Genomic DNA, 18,886 nt, shown 5'->3' on the forward strand with positions numbered 1-18,886 from the left:
ATGGGGTGGCTTTGGTAACATGACTGAGCTCTTTAAGGATTTAACAGACAAAAACCTCTAATAATTGAGTGGGTTCCCATCTTTTCACATGAAAAAGATCAGAAACAGAAATAATTCCTTAGTCTATCCAGTTAAATAAAGATTTGCTCTTAATGGTTAAATCTTTCCAAATTAGTTTTTTGTGGTGGAAGGTTATGACAATAACATAACTGCCAAGCCTGTAAGGCTTGTTGATAAAAAAATATATAATGTTTAATATGAATCTTTTTGATGTTGTAGTTATATTTCAATAAAAACTGAGAATTATTGCAGACATATTAGAGAATGAAGTAAGAAATGGAATTTTAAATGTAAACTTGAGATCTGAAGGAATTCATATAATGTATATCCTCTTTTTCTTAGGGGGGCATAAAGAAATTCCTTGTGGAGATAGTGACATTTCTTTTTCCAAACAAAGTTGATTAACAGTTTGTTTAATTCTTTGAACGTTAAATCAGAAACAAGTAAAGATGAGGCAGGATAAACTCCTCAGCTTTAGATAAGAGGATTCTGCCAAGAACTGAGAGGTCTTTTTCTATCGGGGGGGGCAGAGATTTGGGGCAAATGGAAAGGATGGACCTGTACAGAACCATCCTGCGGCTAGCAGATAGTTCAAATAACATCAGCACATCTCAACATTAGACCTTTAGAACAGCTTTAGTGTCATTTTTCCATTCCAGCCTAAAAATTCTTCTCTTTTTTTTTTGTCATGTCACATTATGTAACGCAGTGTCATGAAACAGGGTCCAACTCTAAAGTCACTTGAGTGGTCTGCAGGATGGTTGCCTAGGTGTTGTTGTTGACAGATCTGGTTCACCAGTTGGAGCTAAATGGGACTTGGCAGACTGGAGATGACTGTGACCGGGACAGATTGTCCCCCATGATTCATCAGCACAATCAGGCATCAGCTGTGTGGGTGGGTGACTGCATCCCTGTGTGAGTGTGCAAGGTGTGTGGGAAGAAGGTAGGGAAGTGTGTCTGTGTGGGGAGGGGGGCTTCCTTCGCACACTGACTGATTGGGGCCAGGGTCTGCAGGCAGCTCCTTCGTGAAGAACAGTCTGACAAAATATTCGTTTATTTCAAAATATTTCCACACTGAATTAGAAATGGTTGGGATTACTTTCTAATATGAAAAATTGTTGTTGTTTTTTTCTCTGTGAAGACGTTTCCCCCAAATAATATCAAATTATCCTAAGTTTGATACGTCTTTGTATGAATGTATGAATGCTGATTGTATTGTTTTGTGCATTATTCTTACCTTGATTGCTTGAAATAAACCATTTCAAATCCAAATGAAATAAAAAATCGATAAAAAATAACATTTTCATGACCAAATATCAACATTTTCAAATTGATGACCATACATTTTCGTAACCCACTGCATCCCTTTTGGGGTCACAGGGTCACCAGCTACTGTTGGGTGAAGGCAGAGGACACCCTGGTCTGTTACAGGCCCACACAATCACTCCCATGCAAACCTATGGAGACTATTAACAATCAATAGTTAACAGCAGGTTTTTTAGGACTGTGGAAGGAAGCCAGAGAGCTCAGAAAAGCCCAGACATGCATGAGGGGAACACGCAAACCCGCCAAAGAGAAAGGACCCAGCTGGGATTTGAACCAGGACCTTCTGGAATGCTAACCACTGCACGGCCGTGCTGCCCCAAGTTGATCACCAAATTCAAAACATTTTTAAAGAGTCATGGCTATCCTTGCAGAAACTGTGGAAAACATGTTGAGTTGACTGAAAATGTATATTTAACACAGATCAGTGGAAAATAATATTTACTTAATTTACCTTTTTCTTTTTTATCACGACTATGACAGGTGAGGCCTCACCTGACCGCACGTCACTGGATGCATCCAATCTGAACAATGATCGCTTCCAGGCGGTTAATTGAAGTATTTTGATCTTTTTTTTTGTTGGTTTGTTTGTTTTAGTGACTACATTTCCTACTTCCTCAGCTGCTGCATTGTTCTTTATTTGCTTGCGTGTAAACATGAATATTTCTTTTGCTGCGAGAAACGTTAACCGATGATTTTTGACATATTCTCGTCCAGAACACTCTCCTCATATAACGAATGCGGCGCCTGTCCAGGAACTTTAGAACTTCATGACTGTGGTCACATTGAACAAACACACCTGTTCCTGAAATTTAAGTAAACCCTGAAAGTAAATAACGGTTCCTGTTTCTCAAATTGAGGCAGTGGAAAACTGTGACTGAAAGTCCCCCCCCCCCCCCCCCATCATGTTTTGATCTATTGTCAAACCGTTCCCAGTGGCCTTTTAAAGGATTTTGCTATTTTTAGCTAAAATCAAAGAACTTGTGTTGTTTTGTAGGACCTAGTTTCTGCAGAGTGGCAGGAGTTCATTAGAAATTCACCTCTGAGCCCCCCATTGCTGAGAGCTCTCCGTTCACACTCTCCCGCTGGCTTACAGCCTCTCACAACCCCCAAATTAGCATTACCGGTGCAAAAAAAATAGCAAGCGATATTAGAGCGAACATACGTACAGTTTAGATCCAGGTTCAAACTCAGATGAGGAAAACAAAGACGTCCATGGATCTATTTGTCTGCAGGTGGATGCATCAGAATGGAGCAGAGCAGGAAGCTTGTGTCCCGCCCAGCATATTTTCTACGTCACAAATAGGATCTTTTTCAAACTGCAATTTTTTTGTCTGCTCCCTATTCACAAAGATTCAAATAACGAAATACTCAGAAATGCTTTTTTAAGCTTTACGTTCTCTATCATCAGTTAAAATGCCACGGGAAGACGTTAAAAATAACAGCAGATTTCAGTTCTGCACCACTAAGGGGATGTAGCTTAGATTTGGCTGTAGGTGAACCAACAGGTGGAGTCAACAAACCATTTTTTGTTTTGTTTTGCCAAGTCAGCAGTTATAATAAGACCTTTGCAGGACAACCATTATACCTGCAGGAGAGTTTAGGGAGTAATAGGGCTGTGCGATGGTATAGTGGTTAGCGCTCTTGCCTCAAAACAAAAGGTTCGAATCCCAGCCAGGTCGACTCTATGTGGAGCTTATCTGTTCTTCTCATACATGCATGGGTTTTCCCCAGGCTCAGACGTCAGCCTTTATATAGGTTAATGGATGTTTCCAAAATGACCCTGTAGGTGTGTGTGGCCCTGTAACGAGCTGGAGATTTGAAAGTGGGTGGGATAGGCTCCAGCAGCCCTGCAGGGGATACTGTGGGTTCAGAAGATGGATGGAGTTTGATAGAAACTGGGAGGAGCACGGAAAGGCCGGTTATAGTCAGGCCTCCACCGTGACACTTTTCTCCTTTCGCACGAGCCGCCTCACCTGTAGGCTTTGTGAGTTTGGATCTCATGTGTTTGTGCCGTGTCTTTTGCTCAGACTACCCTCACGGCATCAAGCTGACCTCTGCCAACCCTGGAGGGGAGAGGAAGGTGCTAATCATCTTCACTGCGCCGAGCCAGCAGGACCGGGCGCGCTTCACCTCTGACCTTCGAGAGAGCATCGCAGAGGTCCAGGAAATGGAGAAGTACAGGGTGGAGTGTGAGTGTTTCTAGCACAGCTTCTCATGAACGTTGAAGCTGCATGTTTGCTGTAGGTTTGTGGTCTTAAACAAGAACTACAACTTCAATAACTGCTTTCCAGAAATGAAAATGGATTCAGTCAGATGTCTCTTTGATATAGTGAAGGCATTTTTATGAGTCTTTGTGATCTGTTTGTGCGTTCTCACAACTTCTGGGCCACATCCTAAATGATGGCAGCCCGTTTCTGCAAAATCTTTGGAGTTTGGAGTTTGTGTTGGATTTGTTTTATGTCCACTCAGCTCACATCTAAATTTGTTTCTTTAATTAGTCTTGATACATTTAATCATTTATCTCACGTTCTTCTGTATCCTTCCCTCTAGCTGAGCTAGAAAAGCAGAAAGGTGTGATGCGTCCCGGCATGCTGGCGGGAGGGGCGGGAGCGGCAGGGGGCGGAGCCGGCTCGGGCGGAGGCCCCATGAAGAGCGAGGTTGTGAACGGCACCCTGGGCAGGCCCAGCCTCGACGACACGTACGCCTCAGTGGACGGCCTGAAGCGCACGGCGCTCAGCTCCTCACTCAGAGACCTCTCAGAGACAGGTGAGGAGGGGGCGGGTCCATCCGGGTCAGGTTCTCCACGTGTTAACATCACGCTCTGATATTTTATTTTGGATCAGTTTATATTCACAGGATTACATCAAGAGGAAACATAAAGAATCTAACAAAAACATCAATCTAAGAAAAAATAAATAATTTACAATTACTTCATTAAGATCTTTGTAAGTGAGCAGAATAGTCTAAACTACTTTTTAATGACAGGTCCCTAAAGTTACACGAAATAATTTCCTTTCAGGAAATTACACGACTGTTAAGAGTAACAACTCAATGAATAGATTCAGGAAGAAACCTCCAACAGAATCTGAAAAGAAAGGACCAGGGGATAATAGGTTTTACAGTTCTGTTTCCCTCAGATTCCCAGAAAACACTGAAAAGGAAGACTGGGCAGCAACTGGAATTACAGTAATTAAAAAAAATGTCTTTAAATCTAAAATATAGTATTTTAGTGTAGGAAGTCAACACAGTCTGAAAATACAGATAAATTTGACCATAACAGGTAATCAGGTTGTAGCTTATCTGTTTAAATCAATTAAATAAGGATCTATAAAACGAAAACAAAGTCTACAAATATCTTGGTTAGCTATAAACATTTTACTAGAGTAAAGTCAAATAAAATAATATTTGTGTCTGCAGATGCTTGGAAGTCATAAAATATAAGATTGTACAGGTTATTTTAAAAAAGTAAAAGAGTGAATTTATCAAAAATATTGTCCAAAATCCCAATAAAACAGAATTTTAAAACAATTGAGACCATCTCATGTTTGTGTCCCAAAAAATGTTATCCTGTAGTGGGTGTCAAATTCAAAACGATCTTATTTAGTGGATAAATGTGTTAAATTTGTGTTTACATTTTGTTTTACTGTCTTTTTCTATTTTAATTTTGTCTCTTTTAAAAAAAGAATATAAAGGTTTCTATTCTACTAATTTTAAAACGTTGCAACTTTTCTTGAATTTAGGTTACAAAGGGCATACAAGGGACACAATTCTAAAGTAATACAAAGCAGGATGTTATATTAGTCTTTTAGTGATAATATAAGAGACATTTTTGAGCTGAAAAAATACTGAGAAATAATAACCAACATTTCTCTGTTTAAGAAGGGTTTGGAGTTGTTTCATAGACAGAGATTTTGCATTATCTTTGATCTTATTCTAACAAATAACATAAAAAGTAATGCATTTGTGAAATGCAATTTAGCTGGACAGCAGGTGCAGCAGTGGAAAGCCGTAGATGTCAGCGTCCTTTCTGCTCAGAGAACAGAAGTGTCAGCATGTTACTGAGCAGCACATCACAGGTCACCCCAGAGCAAAGGAGGAACATTCACTCAAAGCAACACATGAAAATGTGATGTTACATGTTAAAAAGATGAGGGCTTTCACGTTTCAGGATGGGCTTAGTTCACAGACTAAATGTCCTGCTGTCCATCACAATTCTCAAGCATCACCAGCAGAGGACACCGATGAGCCCGTTAAACTCAGAAATGGATGTTAACATTTGTCATTTCCCCGCTAACGCACTTAAACTGCCTTATTCTTATTGGGTAACAGGGAAGCGAGGTCGTAGGAACAGTGTGGGCTCACTGGACAGTACCATTGAAGTAAGTTGGTTGCGGTTGGTGCATGAAGCAAGCGTGGCCCCTGTGCATGCTGCATGTTTCCCTGCATGTTTGAGAAGAAACCTTCATCGGAATTTCTTTTTTTTTTCTCTCCTGGTGAACTAACAGTAAAATCAGACGGAATATTGATCAACTTATGTGTACTAATCCTCATTATTAGTCTGAATTGAGGAGAACTGAGCTCAATATGTTTCTTTGTCCAAAAAGTAACCAGTGGCTTTCAGATCCACTCGTTTGTTCTTAATCCTTTAAATCCGGATCCCAGTCCCAGTCTGTTTGTGTCTGTGGTTTTATGAACATATATGTGTTCTGAATTTGACGCCAAAAACAAACACCAAAGGCTGATGGTTTGCAGCGATATTAGTCTCAGTGAAGATCTGGACTAGAGTAGTTAATGCAAGTACTTTACCTAAAAGAGGAATTTGTGCTTTTAAAGCCTATTTCAACCAATAAAATGGCTAATTAATGAAATAACTGTCCATTTGCATTTATTTATTTGTTTTTGTTGTTGTTGTTTAAATTCAAAAATTGATTGGAGAAAAAGAAGTGAATATCTGCAGCCTAAAAACATGCAGCGACGTTGCCGGAAATTCACAGTGCAGTACCGATTATAAACACCAGGTGCCAGTGTTGACCTTTATCCTTCAGATGGTTTGTATGAAAGAAAAGACCCACTCCAATGAAAATTGTACTTTTTGTTTTTTTTTAACATGTTCTTGAGGTGTTTTTTCTCATGATTGAGGGCATCTAGAAAGGAAATTAAGTTTAAAATTGGAGTTCTGAGGATTTCTTACTTCAAATTGTTGTGAATCAGGAGCAGATGAAAAAATGTAGCTTGTGATGTTCAAATTACTACAGCAGTTCCATTCTGATGCAACCACTTGCAGACAAATAGATCTGTGTGAGTCTTTGTTTTCCTCGTCTGAGCTGGTATCTGGATCAAAACTTTACAGATGGATAGCTTGTTGATTGCTTGTCATTTTTGTTGCACTGCTGATGTTAGGCTGGGGTTGGGAGGGGCTGTAAGCTAGCGGGGGACAGTGTAAACAAAGGGATGATGGGGAACGAGCAGAGGCTTATGCACCAACAGTCCTGCTCACAATTCAGAGGTGACATTTTTAGGAAGTCCTGCTGCTCTGCCAAAAACTATGTCCTAGAAAACAACACTGTTTTTCAAATGCATAAAAACAGCATAATCATCATTTAACGACCACTGGGGATGTTTTTACATGTGGGTCTTTCCGGGGGCCTCCGCCCAGTGGGACATGCCCGGTTGTACTGTCTTATGCCTTAACCCTTTAACACCAAAGATGTCACCGGCAACACCTAAATAACACTAACTCTTTGACCATTTACACGATCATTGTGAATCAGCTCATTCAGACACAGAGAAAAGCGGCTTTTCATACAGGCTTTACACGGATGTGCAACACTTTACACCGATTTTCCCCGCAAAACAACCGATTTGTGATAGTTGCATAACCTCTTCACTGCTGTGAATGACTAATGGATTCATGGAAACACTTCCTCACTATAAAGTGTTGTATATCAGACACAACCTCTGGGATTTAGGCTTCTTGGAGCCAGCAGGTCCTTCCTGTTTGGAACGCCAGGGGGAGGAGTCACTCCAGCTCTCTTATGCACTCAATGGTTTACGCAGATCCTGATTCGGCAGCGGTTTTGTAAACATTAAAGAACAAGGCTGTCTTCTCCAACTTATCTTCTTAACATCACGTGATATGAAAAGCCAACGGCTTTATTTGTATACATCCAAGATGATTCAATCTTTTTCACTATTCGCACCGTTAGATTCCTGCTGTGGGCAAATCGCACCACAGTTCATTTGCAAGTCAGAGTGCTTTGTTTTCATGGGTTCATTGGTTTGGTTTGCACCTGACTTTACGGGATCTCCTAAACCAAATCACGTTGATTATCCAGACAAACGACTTTGCTGCAGATAAACCCCAAAGTGTGACATGCCCCTGAAAAAGGGACAGGACTGCTTTGTGGAGAACATGTTTCAATTGGATGAAGTGAGAAGTGCCAGGATCCATGGTTCTTCTGTCTCATTGGGTCTTGTTCTGTATAGTCTTTTCTTACTGAACCTCTTTTCCTGCCTCCTCCCACAGGGTTCTATCATTAGTAGCCCTCGGTCCCACCCACAGCGCCCCTTGCCGGCTGTAGGTCCATGTTACAGCCCCATGATGATCCCGTCGTCTCCAACAGCCTACCGGCCACACCGCCCTACTCAGAGCCCCGGTACAGGGGTGGGGGGTGGGCCGGGGCTCTGTCACAACCAGGGAGGCGTCCATACCTCCCCTCTCGTGAGCGGGGTAGGGGTTGGGGGCGGAGGAGGGATGCCCAGCGGGGGTGGTCAAGCAGGAGGAGGCCGGATGGTGAGCTTTCTTGGCAGCCGCAGAGGGAAGGCTCCTGGTCCCCTGACGATGACCTCTCCTCCTCCTCAGGGTCCTCCGAGTCCCCTGCTGATATCGTCACCCCCCCACTACCCCGCCCCCGCACCTCCAATCCTCCTCCCATCCTCCCCTTCCCCATGCCCCTCCCCATCACCCAACCTCGGTCAGTCAGACTCAGTAGGAGTTGGAGGGGTAGGAGTTTCAGGCGGGGGACCGTCCAAGCTCCAGGCTTTGCACGCCCAGTACTGCCACAGCAACAGTGGAGGAGGTGGAGTAACTGGCCACCAAGCGCAGCAGACGCCACCTCCCCCCTACAACCACCATCACCGCTACCACATGCAGAGCATGCCGCAACACCACGCCCTCTCGCACAGGTTCTCGTTGCCCCGCCGGCAAGGCCCGCCCAGCTGTGCTCCCGCTCCTGCCCAGCCACATCAGAGGTTGCCGCACGGCACCGCCCACCACCCACGCTACAATATGGCCTCAGGCTTCACCACGCCCCCACCACTGTCCCCTCACTCCCCCGTCACCCCTACTACCCCACACGGACTCTATCACTCACACCCTGCGGCCGGGCGACCGGGAGGGGGCACCAAGCTCCCCCTGACAATCTCACACTCCCAACCCCACCCCCACGCTCACACACACACTCACAATCACGCCTTGCACACACACTCCCCCCTAAGCCCTTCCCCATCCGCCTCCACCCACTTCATCTTCTCCACCCCCCCTCCTCAGACCCCCTCAGCCCGCCTCGTCACCCAGACGTCTCCACTACCCTATATACCCCAATATCCGCCACTATCGTCCATCCCTCCTCCCCCGCCGCACTCCCCATTACCTCCTCCATCAGGCACCCCACTGTCACCACACCCCCCAGGGGCAAGTCAAGGGGGAGCTCCCAAATCCAAGCCTGTCAGCCGGATCAGCACGGTCGTGTGAGGAGGCAGAAGTCCAGGACCGTGGTGCGCCGCCCCACCCTTTTCCACCAGGCAGCAGTTCTGAGGGGAAGGAGGAGACGAGGGGGAGGAGGGCAAATGCAGGTGCATCAAAGTGGGCGCCTGGTGAGGAGGAGAGGTGTGAGAGCCGGGAAGAGGAGACTGCTCAGCCTGTGTTACTTTCACATCAACTTCCCCAGCATGTAAACCTCTGAAGGACCTGGACTCCCAGGTGGGGCAAACCCCCCCCTGCAGGAAGCCAACAAAAGCTCACACCATGGAATTGGTCTTCACGAGAAGCTGAAGGAGCGCTCTCACATCGTCCCGATTTTCCTTTTGTAGTTTTCTTCTGAAGTCAGCACGAACTCCAGAGGACATGTTTGGAGTTCTTCATGAGCAGAATGACCAGTGGATCAACGGAAACACGAATCCATTGGTCGGTGGAGTCACGTTGAGGTTTTGTCAACTGAGGAGGACAAGCGGTTTAGGGACCATTCAGAAAGGTAACAGTGCCTGAGAACAGAAAACAAAGGTTCGCACTGGGTGGAAGCACCGTGAACAGTGCTGGGTAACGGGACAGATTTTATTTTGAAACCTTGTGAGCAGAGTCCTGCTGAGTTTAATTCCAAATTAAAATGGAAGTAGTCTCATACTACCTTGTTTTTGATCGATACGTAACCTGCTGAGAGGCAAAGCGGGAGTGATTAGCACTGATATGGTGGCGTTTTTGTGTCCTAGACAGACATGCATGACCTTGCAATAGCTAATGATTATCAGTGTGAATATGGTTAAAACCCTATATGCACGGAGAGGTCTTTGTGGTGATGTAAAGCCCCAATCCAGTGTTCATTTGACATGAGAAGCGGGTTTCTACATAGACAATAAACTTCAAAAAACCTTTAAATAAGCCATTTAAACAAAAACTACAGGTGTCTTTTTACCTTTGTGTGTTTGCAAAAATGACAACAAAGCCTTTAGTGTTTGTGGATTACAGGGTTCCAGGGGGAGCTGACCTGTTGTTTTGGACTGGGATGTTCTCCATTGAATAGTGTAAATTTGGGGTTTATCTGTTCTAAACCTGTGAATGCTCTCTCTTGTTTTCAAGTGTCCAAGTATTCATGGAAGTGTAAACCTGAATCTGTCAGTAATAATATCTGTCACCTGTACTTTAAGCTTTATATTGTATTCAACTCTCTATGTTGCCAGACAGGAGATTAAGCTGAAAGGTGCCAAATAAGGAAAAAAAATCTTAAGTTTTACCAACAGGGAGCTCTATCACTAAAAAATTAATATATTTTTTGTTAATTTGGTTTGCCTTTATAATTGCTTTTCAGCAGCTAAATTTAAAGAACCTGAGTGGGAAATTATGACTAATAAAACAGCAGAGTCTTTCCAACCCATATACACAAATAAATGCATAAAAAGCTTTTTTTTGTTTCCCTTCTTTCAAATTTTTCCTAAACAGAGAATAAAATCTATTATCAGTCTATTTAGGTTTACCCTTGTGTTATCCTAGGCACTTTAACATTGGGAGTTAGGTCATCTAGACCCACTAGACAGTGCTCTGAACCTTTTTTCTTCAGTGATTTGTGATCTTCACTGGTGTCCATGGATTACATGAAATCTTTCCACCTTTATCCACCTTTGTCATGGTAGGGAGAACACGTCAATGTGAGGGTGGGGTCATCTAAGATAGAACAAGGGTTAAAAAGCACAGCAGCAACTTCACAGCAGCCTGCAGTTATGGATTGAACAACGTTAGGATGGATTCTTGGCAGAGGAGCTGCGAGGGATTTTTTTGTGATGCTTGCGGGTGAAAAAGATCCACTAGGGAGATATTTGAGAAAACCTTTGTTGTGTTGTAAGAAAGGGATGCATCTGGTCTCAAGATTTTAACAAATCCAAACTACTTAGCAGTGTCTATATTCATTTATAGCTCAAGAATAAAGGCATCTAAAATAAATACTATGAGATATACTGTAGGCAGGGGTTGATATCATTGGCCAACATTAAATGTTTAGAAGCCAGAGCTTTTAGCTCTGCCTTTTACATGTCCTTGGATAGAGAAGTTGTTTCTGAACTCTTAACTTTTATTTAAAGAAAGGGCCAAACAGGTGAGACAAGCATACCTGTCAATGGCTGGAAGGCTGCTTTAGAGCTTGATAGTCACCGGTAAACCAATTTTTTTGTTAAATAAAACAAACAATTAAATAGTGAATTTATGGTTGTCCTGGAAACAAATTAGGGATTTTTAAAAAAAATCTTTGCAGCTCCAATGCAAGTATACTAACTTTTATTGTGAATTTTTTTCCTATTGAAGCGAAAAGAAACAATGTTGTGTAACATTTTGTAACAATCATTGACTGTATATGAGAACTGGACTGTGTGAGTGTGATGCTATCCATAGAAAATGACTTATTTCTGGTTCCAGTCAAATGAAGTCAATTCAGTCGCCATTTTCTCACGCTTCGGATGCCGACATGTAGTAACCAGACGATGTCGGTAGGCAGTGATTGCTCCGAGTCGGTTTTAGTCAACATTTCTCGCCAATCAGGAGTGAGCTTGTTGGAAGTCCTCACCTCTACCACTTGAAGGCAGACTACAAGAACATTGTCAATCAAATGTTTCTAACGTTTGACGTGAGACCAGCGAAAAGCAAGAGCAAATAGAATGACTGAGTAATGACTGAGATGTTTATTTTTCAATAGATGTCTATTGGGTTTTGGCTTCTTGGAGCCAGCTGTTACTTCCTGTTTGGAACGGCAGGGGGGAGGGGTCCAGTTCTCTTATACAGTCAATGGTAACAATCCACCAAGTGGTCACTTCCAGAGAAGCTTCAATGAGGAAGCAGAGCAGAATAAATATATTTAGTTTTTTATCCTTAAGATTTTCAACATTGTCTACTACAGTATTGTTTGAATAATAAATAAACAAAATATTGAGTTGGTGATGAAAGACCTCCTAATTTCCCACCCAGTCCTGATGGCTTTATGTTTGTCTAATTGGAAAATGTATTGAAGCCCAGTTTAACCTGAGGTTTGGGACTCAGGGTGTTTCAAATTAGAGAAAAAGGTGCCTTCAGATTTGAAGATGGAACTGATTGTATTCCTGAAAGACTGCCTGGGAATATAAAGACATTTCAGCGTCTAATTCAGTACATTACTGGAAATGTGTCCATTCACAGCAGCAGAAGATAAAAAGCCATTTTTATAAAAACATGGCTGCAGAGCTGAGCCATTCTCCACCCGTAACACCCAACAAATACAAAGAGGATTCGGAGACGTGGACCTAATTTCCTCCAGAAAGACTTTCTGGAAGCTCACTGGACAGGAGACTAAAGCATGTTTCAACACCACACAGCACTGAGAGATAAACTCTTGAAAAGAACTCATTTTTACACATGATTTTTGCACTTTCCATTTAAAAAAAAACTTTATTGTTGAGGTCATATCTTGCTTTTTGTTTCCCTTGTGGTTTTCCATGGAATCAAAATTGTCAGGGAAGCTCAGTGCTGCTGGTAGAATTTTTTTTCTTTTAACCAGTTGAACTAACTTACCAGGTGACTGCAATGTTAGACAGAACACAGAAACGGCAACGCTGGTTGCTCTGCAGCCAGGAAGTTGCTTTACTCTGCTTTTTATTGATTACCAGCATTTACCTGGCGGAGCATGGGAAAGTCTTCATTAGCTCACTGACATCTCCTCTGGTTCACTTTGATAGCCTGAATCCACCAACTGTAGATACTATCTGTACAGTGTGTTCTGTTTCAATGGGGCCAACAGCGTTGATTTGCAGCAAAAATCCAGAATTGCTCAAATTATCAGTGAATGCTTATAAAAAAATTTGGGTTCTTTAGACGCTCAGTTTTTTCTTCAGTTTATTCTTTTCTCCAAACTTTAAATGTTTGAGATATTTGGAAATGCATCTTGGATCCTTAATGTTTCTCGGAGTTCCTCTGGGATCTTTTGTCGGCCTCCTGATTTTTTTTTTAATTTAAAGAACCCCCCCATGATTTTTTAATCGATTTACTAATAATAATATTGTGTAAAAAATCTACTAAGATATTTTACTCCTCTGGTTGTATTTTTAGCTTTTCTTTGAGTGTATTGACAGTGCTAGACATTTTTTGAGGCACATTATTGAAAGGATTAAAGCCTTTCTTTCAACATTTTTGCTAAAGAACACTAACAGCCTTCATGGATTAACATACAACTTCTGTCAAAGTCTTTAAACTGTGGTGATTAATCCAACTAAACATCCAGCATGATACTGGAAACAGATGACGTTTTATTTCAGTTTTTAGACCTTTTATGGCCCAAGATCTCCACTGATTTCCACGTTCATTGAATGGGAATGATTTTACAGTTCACCCCTATATGACTCCACGCAGGATGAAATGTTATTACATTTGAAAAAGGCACAATTGGAAAGTAAAAACAAACAAAAGAACAAGACTTTTATTTGACTTGAAACGGAGCACCGTTTCAAACCTGCCCTTAGACCCCCGCGAAGGGGGGTCTAAGGGCAGGGATGCCAGTATAGCTTAGTCAGTTTGTTAGTTCATTTTAGTATTTTTCTATTGAACTCTTTGTATTCGTGATCCTTTTGAGTTCATGTTTTACTTCGAAGCCCATCGAGACGACTGTTGTTGTGATTTTGGGCTATACAAATAAAATTGAATTGAATTGAATTGAATTGAATTGAGCAATGAATCAACTAAGAAAATGTACAAACAGACATTTGATGCTTTTACCCACTAAATAAGGTCGTTTCAAATTATATGTCTGTTCCAGCTCTCAAAGTGGTTCGTGCAGTGACAGAAAATGACTTATCATCAAAAAGTGAGGGAATCTCTGAGCACTGGGGAAAGATCCCAACACCTTTATGAACTACCTGTGTCCCTCAGAGAACCATGCAGGACAAAGACCTAAACCTAACGTCGGTCACTGTCAGTCAAAAACAATCTGCAGTGTCTTCTGCAGATGTAGCCTAAGCTCTACCATGCAAAAACAAAAGTCATGTTTAAACATGGAGCACAGCAGCGTCCTCCGGCCCATGACTCATCTAAAATGATTTTTTTCAGCACATAAGTGTTTAGATTTTGACATTATTTGCATGAGCTGCTTACAGGCTTCTGAAGCAACAATGAACAACAAAAATATAGAAAGATGTTAGAAAAACATCTGCTCTCCTCCAGAAAACGTCTGATCTCAGAGAATGCTTGAGACGACCACAAAACCACAGACTGCAGCTTTACAGCAGCATGGCTGTGTCTCAGAAAAGTCCAGTTGCTGCTGCCTGCAGTCCAGATCTCCCACAGGTGAGGAGCATCTGGTGCAGAAGTTAAACCTTTCATTAATGGGAAACTAATATCAGGCAAGAATGGGACCAAAAGAGCGGCCGCTACACCAAAGCAAACATGCCACTGTTCAACTGTTTTGAGATCTGAAGCAGAGAGCGAAATTTAGATGACTGCATTTAGTGGAATAAAGATATTTTAATAGCCTTACTCGTTTCTATGAGAAATAAAAACTGGTGTATTTTATTTTTGTTGTTTATTTTGATATATAGTTTTCTTAAATGTGCATTTTCTCTGGATTTGGGGTTGAATCAGCTCAAATGTAATCGGTGTGTTGCTTTAGTTTGCTGCTAAAGCGTCCCTGCACACACTTAGCTGTGCTGCTGCCATAAACTGTCATTTCTCCAGTGTGTTGGATTGTTTTATGCATTGTTCTTCAAGTGTGGACACACTTTCACTGAAATGGAAGTTTGTTCAACAGTAAACCAAGCCAGATGTTTGTTAACCCACAATATCTGAAATGTACAAACATGCAGGTTCGGCCTTTTTAAAGTCATGTTTTTAAATCTTTTTAATTTGATGTTGCCCTGGTCTGCTCTCCATTATTGGTTTGCATGTGGTATTTATTACAGTATCTGCACTGAATGAGCTGTATTATAAACATGAATGTACATAACAGTAGTAAAAACGGGAGCTGCCAATGCCAGCTGGATGAATGCTGGGAATGAAAGATCAGGATTTTTAACCACGGCGGAGACAGATCTGGTTCGACTGCTGCCGGCAAAACAGGGAACCCTTTGAAAAGAATAAAGCACATCAGATCTGTGGAAAAAAGTTAAAAAATCTTTGACTCTTGGGTTCTGTGCAAAAGGGCAGTGTGTGTCATGTGTCTGTACAAAGGCGGTGAGCTGGCGGTCTAAGATGTTTAACTCTGAAACTAGACTGCTTTGAGGAAAAAAAATCTTATTTCCTGTTTATAATGTAGAGCAAAGAAAGACTGCAATAGTTCTTGTAAAATTGTACGAGTAAAGTGTCAAATATGTGTCAACAGAGACAACATTATTTTAAAAAGTACGTATGGAAAATTTTAGCTGTGTATATAAATATATATTACTTGTACTTTGTTTTTGAAATTGCAGAGAAATGGAAAAAGTGGAAATATTTATTGCTCTAAAAATATAAACATCTGTTCTTGTGGATGGAAGAAGTGTCCTGATGATTGTATTCTCAGTCACACTCACCGCAGAGCCACAGCTGACAGAGAGACTCCTCCTCCGCTGTTTGATCACCATTACAGGAGAAAGACCAAATCCACCACAATGACATCACATGAAAACACCCCAAACATGTTTTCTGATCAATGAGTGCCATTTTTCTCTGTCCCAAATCACTTGCTTATTTTAAAATGAAGAAAAGCAGTCATTGCACCTAGTGCAGAAAAGTAAAGGGTTAAATTTACTTTAAGTGCTTTTAGATTTCATCACCAGATACATATTGGAACCCTTGTGCTATCCTAGGCACTTTAACATTGGGAGTTGGGTCATCTAGACCCACTAGACAGTGCGCTGAACCTTTTTTCTTCAATGATTTGTGATCTTCACTGGTGTCCATGGATTACATGAAATCTTTCCACCTTTATCCACCTTTGTCATGGTAGGAAGAACACGTCAATGTAAGGGTGGGGTCATCTTGACCCCATAAGATAGCACAAGGGTTAAGGGTCATTTCCAAAACATCATATCCTAGAAACTATAAGGTACCACACAGGCTGAACTTCTTTTGCCTTTTTCTATGCGTTGTTTGTTCATTAAAATTGAACTCGGGTTAGTTTCTGCACAGCAAAAGTCATCTCAAGGTTCTGCAACTAGAGAGAAAGAAAAGCATCAAACATGTTCCAAAAGAATGTATGTGTTTAACAATCGGATTCATCTTTAGCAAAGATTTTTAATAGAATAAAATTTCATTGATCCCACAAAGGGGAAATTGTTACCATAAGTCAATGAAATCAGTAGATTGTGAAAACAATAGATAATAAAGAACACAAAAACTTCACTTAAAAATTAATAACAACAATAATGATTGGGTCTACACAGCTTTATAGAGTCTTATAGCTGACAGGAAGAAAGATTCGTGAAAGCGCTCCTTCCTGCAGTGAGGCGCTAACGTCTCCGACTGAAGGAGCTCCTTAGTGCTCCCATGGTCTCATAATGATGATGATGAGGGAGAAGAGCATTGTCTGTTATGAATTCATGATATCTATTTAAATTCAATATATCCCAGGTGAAATGCAATATAGATTATTCTTTTTTTTTTACAATTTGAATAATGGGCTAAGTAAATGATTCATCAATGTTATTAAGGATTTTTTTTTTACGTATTAATCTGAGCATCACTGGATTATTTCATTTTTTTGTGTCAGAGCATGTTGGAAAGAGATCCTAAATTGTTTCTGCCGTCATTTTTATCATCATCAACAAAACTAAGAAAGACATTTATTTGTAAATAATGAACCAAATTGTAAAGCAGCTGAAATCAGCATTGAGCATCCACTATAAAACTCAGAGCTAATCATATTTTTCTTACAAAAAGGGTGAAGGAAAGTTTTATTTAAAAAAAAAACGTTAGGAGTAATTGTAACACCCTAAGAAAGAAGCCAAAACACTATTTGCAAAATGAAGGGACTTTTTTTTCTTTAACCCTTGTGCTATCCTAGGCACTTTACCATTGGGAGTTGGGTCATCTAGACCCACTAGACAGTGCGCTGAACCTTTTTTCTTCAATGATTTGTGATCTTCACTGGTGTCCATGGATTACATGAAATCTTTCCACCTTTATCCACCTTTGTCATGGTAGGGAGAACATGTCAAAGTAAGGGAGGGATCATCTAAGATAGCACAAGGGGTTAAAGAAGTGTCACCAGTCTGCATAAGAACATTCGTCTGTCCGTCCATCTTCTAAAGCCTCTGACTCCATTTCAGGGTCTTAGGGTTGCTGGAGCCTATCCTAGCTACAGTTGGGAAAGGTGAGGTACGCCTAGGCTGTGTCCGAATTCCCACCCTAACCCCTAACTACTAAAATGGATTGTATAAATGTACTATAATCCAGAACTTTAAAAGCAATTCGGACACCATGCTCTTTACATTTTCTTTTAAAACGGCGTATATGACGTCATCGAATTCACAAAGTTATAATCGAATTACTTTGAGCGTTTTGCGACGATCATTTATGTTTATGTTTTCTGAGGATAAAAATGTTGATGATTTAATTAAAATATACATTTAAATACATTTTTTTGGTTAAAATTGCTGACGCAACACATTGTGGTCTATGTTCGTCGATCTAGTGAGCACAGATGTACACTGCTTCTTCACAGACACTTCTGGGAAATTTCTCGGGCACTCGATTTTGGAATTGAATTGTAGAGGCTATGTCAAATTCTCACCCTAACCCCTTGATAGTGCATCATATCATGCGTTCGCCATTTTATAGTGCTGTCCAAATTCAATAATTGAGTGCCCTAAAAACTTACCAGAAGTCTCTGCGAAAAACCAGTATGCATCGATGCTTACTAGATCGGCAAATATAGACCACAATGCATTGCGTCGGAACAATTTTTGCCAAAAAATGTATTTAAACATATTCTTTTAATTACTCATCAACATCTTTAGTTTCAGAAGACAGTGGACTCATACATAATCGTCACAAAACTCTCATATCAATTAGATTTTAACTTTTTGAAATCGATAATGTCATATCCGCCGTTTAAAAAAAAAGTAAAGTAGTGAGCATGATGTCCGTATTGCTTTTAAAATTCTGGGCACTACATAGTCCCGCACAATGTAGTTTTTTTTACTAGTTTGCGATTAGGGCAGATGCGCACTGCAAAACAAATGACAAACGCACTATATAGTGCACTATGTAAATATTTGCATGACAAACATTTCGTTTTATTTTCAATTCTACAGTGGGATTTGTATTGTTACTTTACGTTTACTTACTCTCTTTTTCTAACTTTGCTTCCAAAGCTTTTTTTTTTTATTCTGTGGCAAGTACTGAAAAAAGTCCACAACTGTTTAAAAAGTATAGATACTCGTGATCCATTATACTGAAAGATGCAGTTAATTGTGAAAACAGTCATTTGTAACATTTTGAAAGGTGTTTTCTAAAGACGTTTTGTTTAATTAAATGCTTGCTGTTAGCAACAATTACAACAACTATATTTTAGAAAATGTAAAAATATAAATTAAGGAATTAGATTATTTTTTATAATGACAAATAAAAAATCTTTTGTTGAAATCGAAGCAGGACGGCGAGTTCTTGACTGTAGAATAGTGTAATCAAATGACATGATTATAGATCTAAGCATATAAAATTGTTAACATTTAAAACTGTATTACAGAAAGCATCATTAGTTCAACATTTCTTTTATTGGTGTCCATGCCTTTGTGATAT

At 40.8% G+C, this 18,886-nt stretch overlaps 1 protein-coding gene across 3 annotated transcripts in view; it reads left to right on the plus strand.

Annotated features, from left to right (window-relative positions):
* LOC101166035 (IQ motif and SEC7 domain-containing protein 1) overlaps nucleotides 1–10,562 on the plus strand; it is a 255,764-nt gene extending 245,202 nt beyond the window's left edge. For all 3 annotated transcript variants that reach the window (XM_023956996.2, XM_078950121.1, XM_078950122.1), the window contains 4 exons: nucleotides 3,414–3,575; nucleotides 3,937–4,152; nucleotides 5,716–5,765; nucleotides 7,913–10,562. In XM_023956996.2, the coding sequence (XP_023812764.1) occupies nucleotides 3,414–3,575; nucleotides 3,937–4,152; nucleotides 5,716–5,765; nucleotides 7,913–9,139 (1,655 nt within the window). In that variant the 3' untranslated portion in view covers nucleotides 9,140–10,562. The remainder of the gene's footprint in view (nucleotides 1–3,413; nucleotides 3,576–3,936; nucleotides 4,153–5,715; nucleotides 5,766–7,912) is intronic.
* Nucleotides 10,563–18,886: the final 8,324 nt, after the last annotated feature.

Source organism: Oryzias latipes, chromosome 7 (genome assembly GCF_053564925.1).
Source record: "Oryzias latipes strain Hd-rR chromosome 7, Olatipes_Hd-rR_3.1".
In the NCBI taxonomy this organism is placed as follows: domain Eukaryota; kingdom Metazoa; phylum Chordata; class Actinopteri; order Beloniformes; family Adrianichthyidae; genus Oryzias; species Oryzias latipes.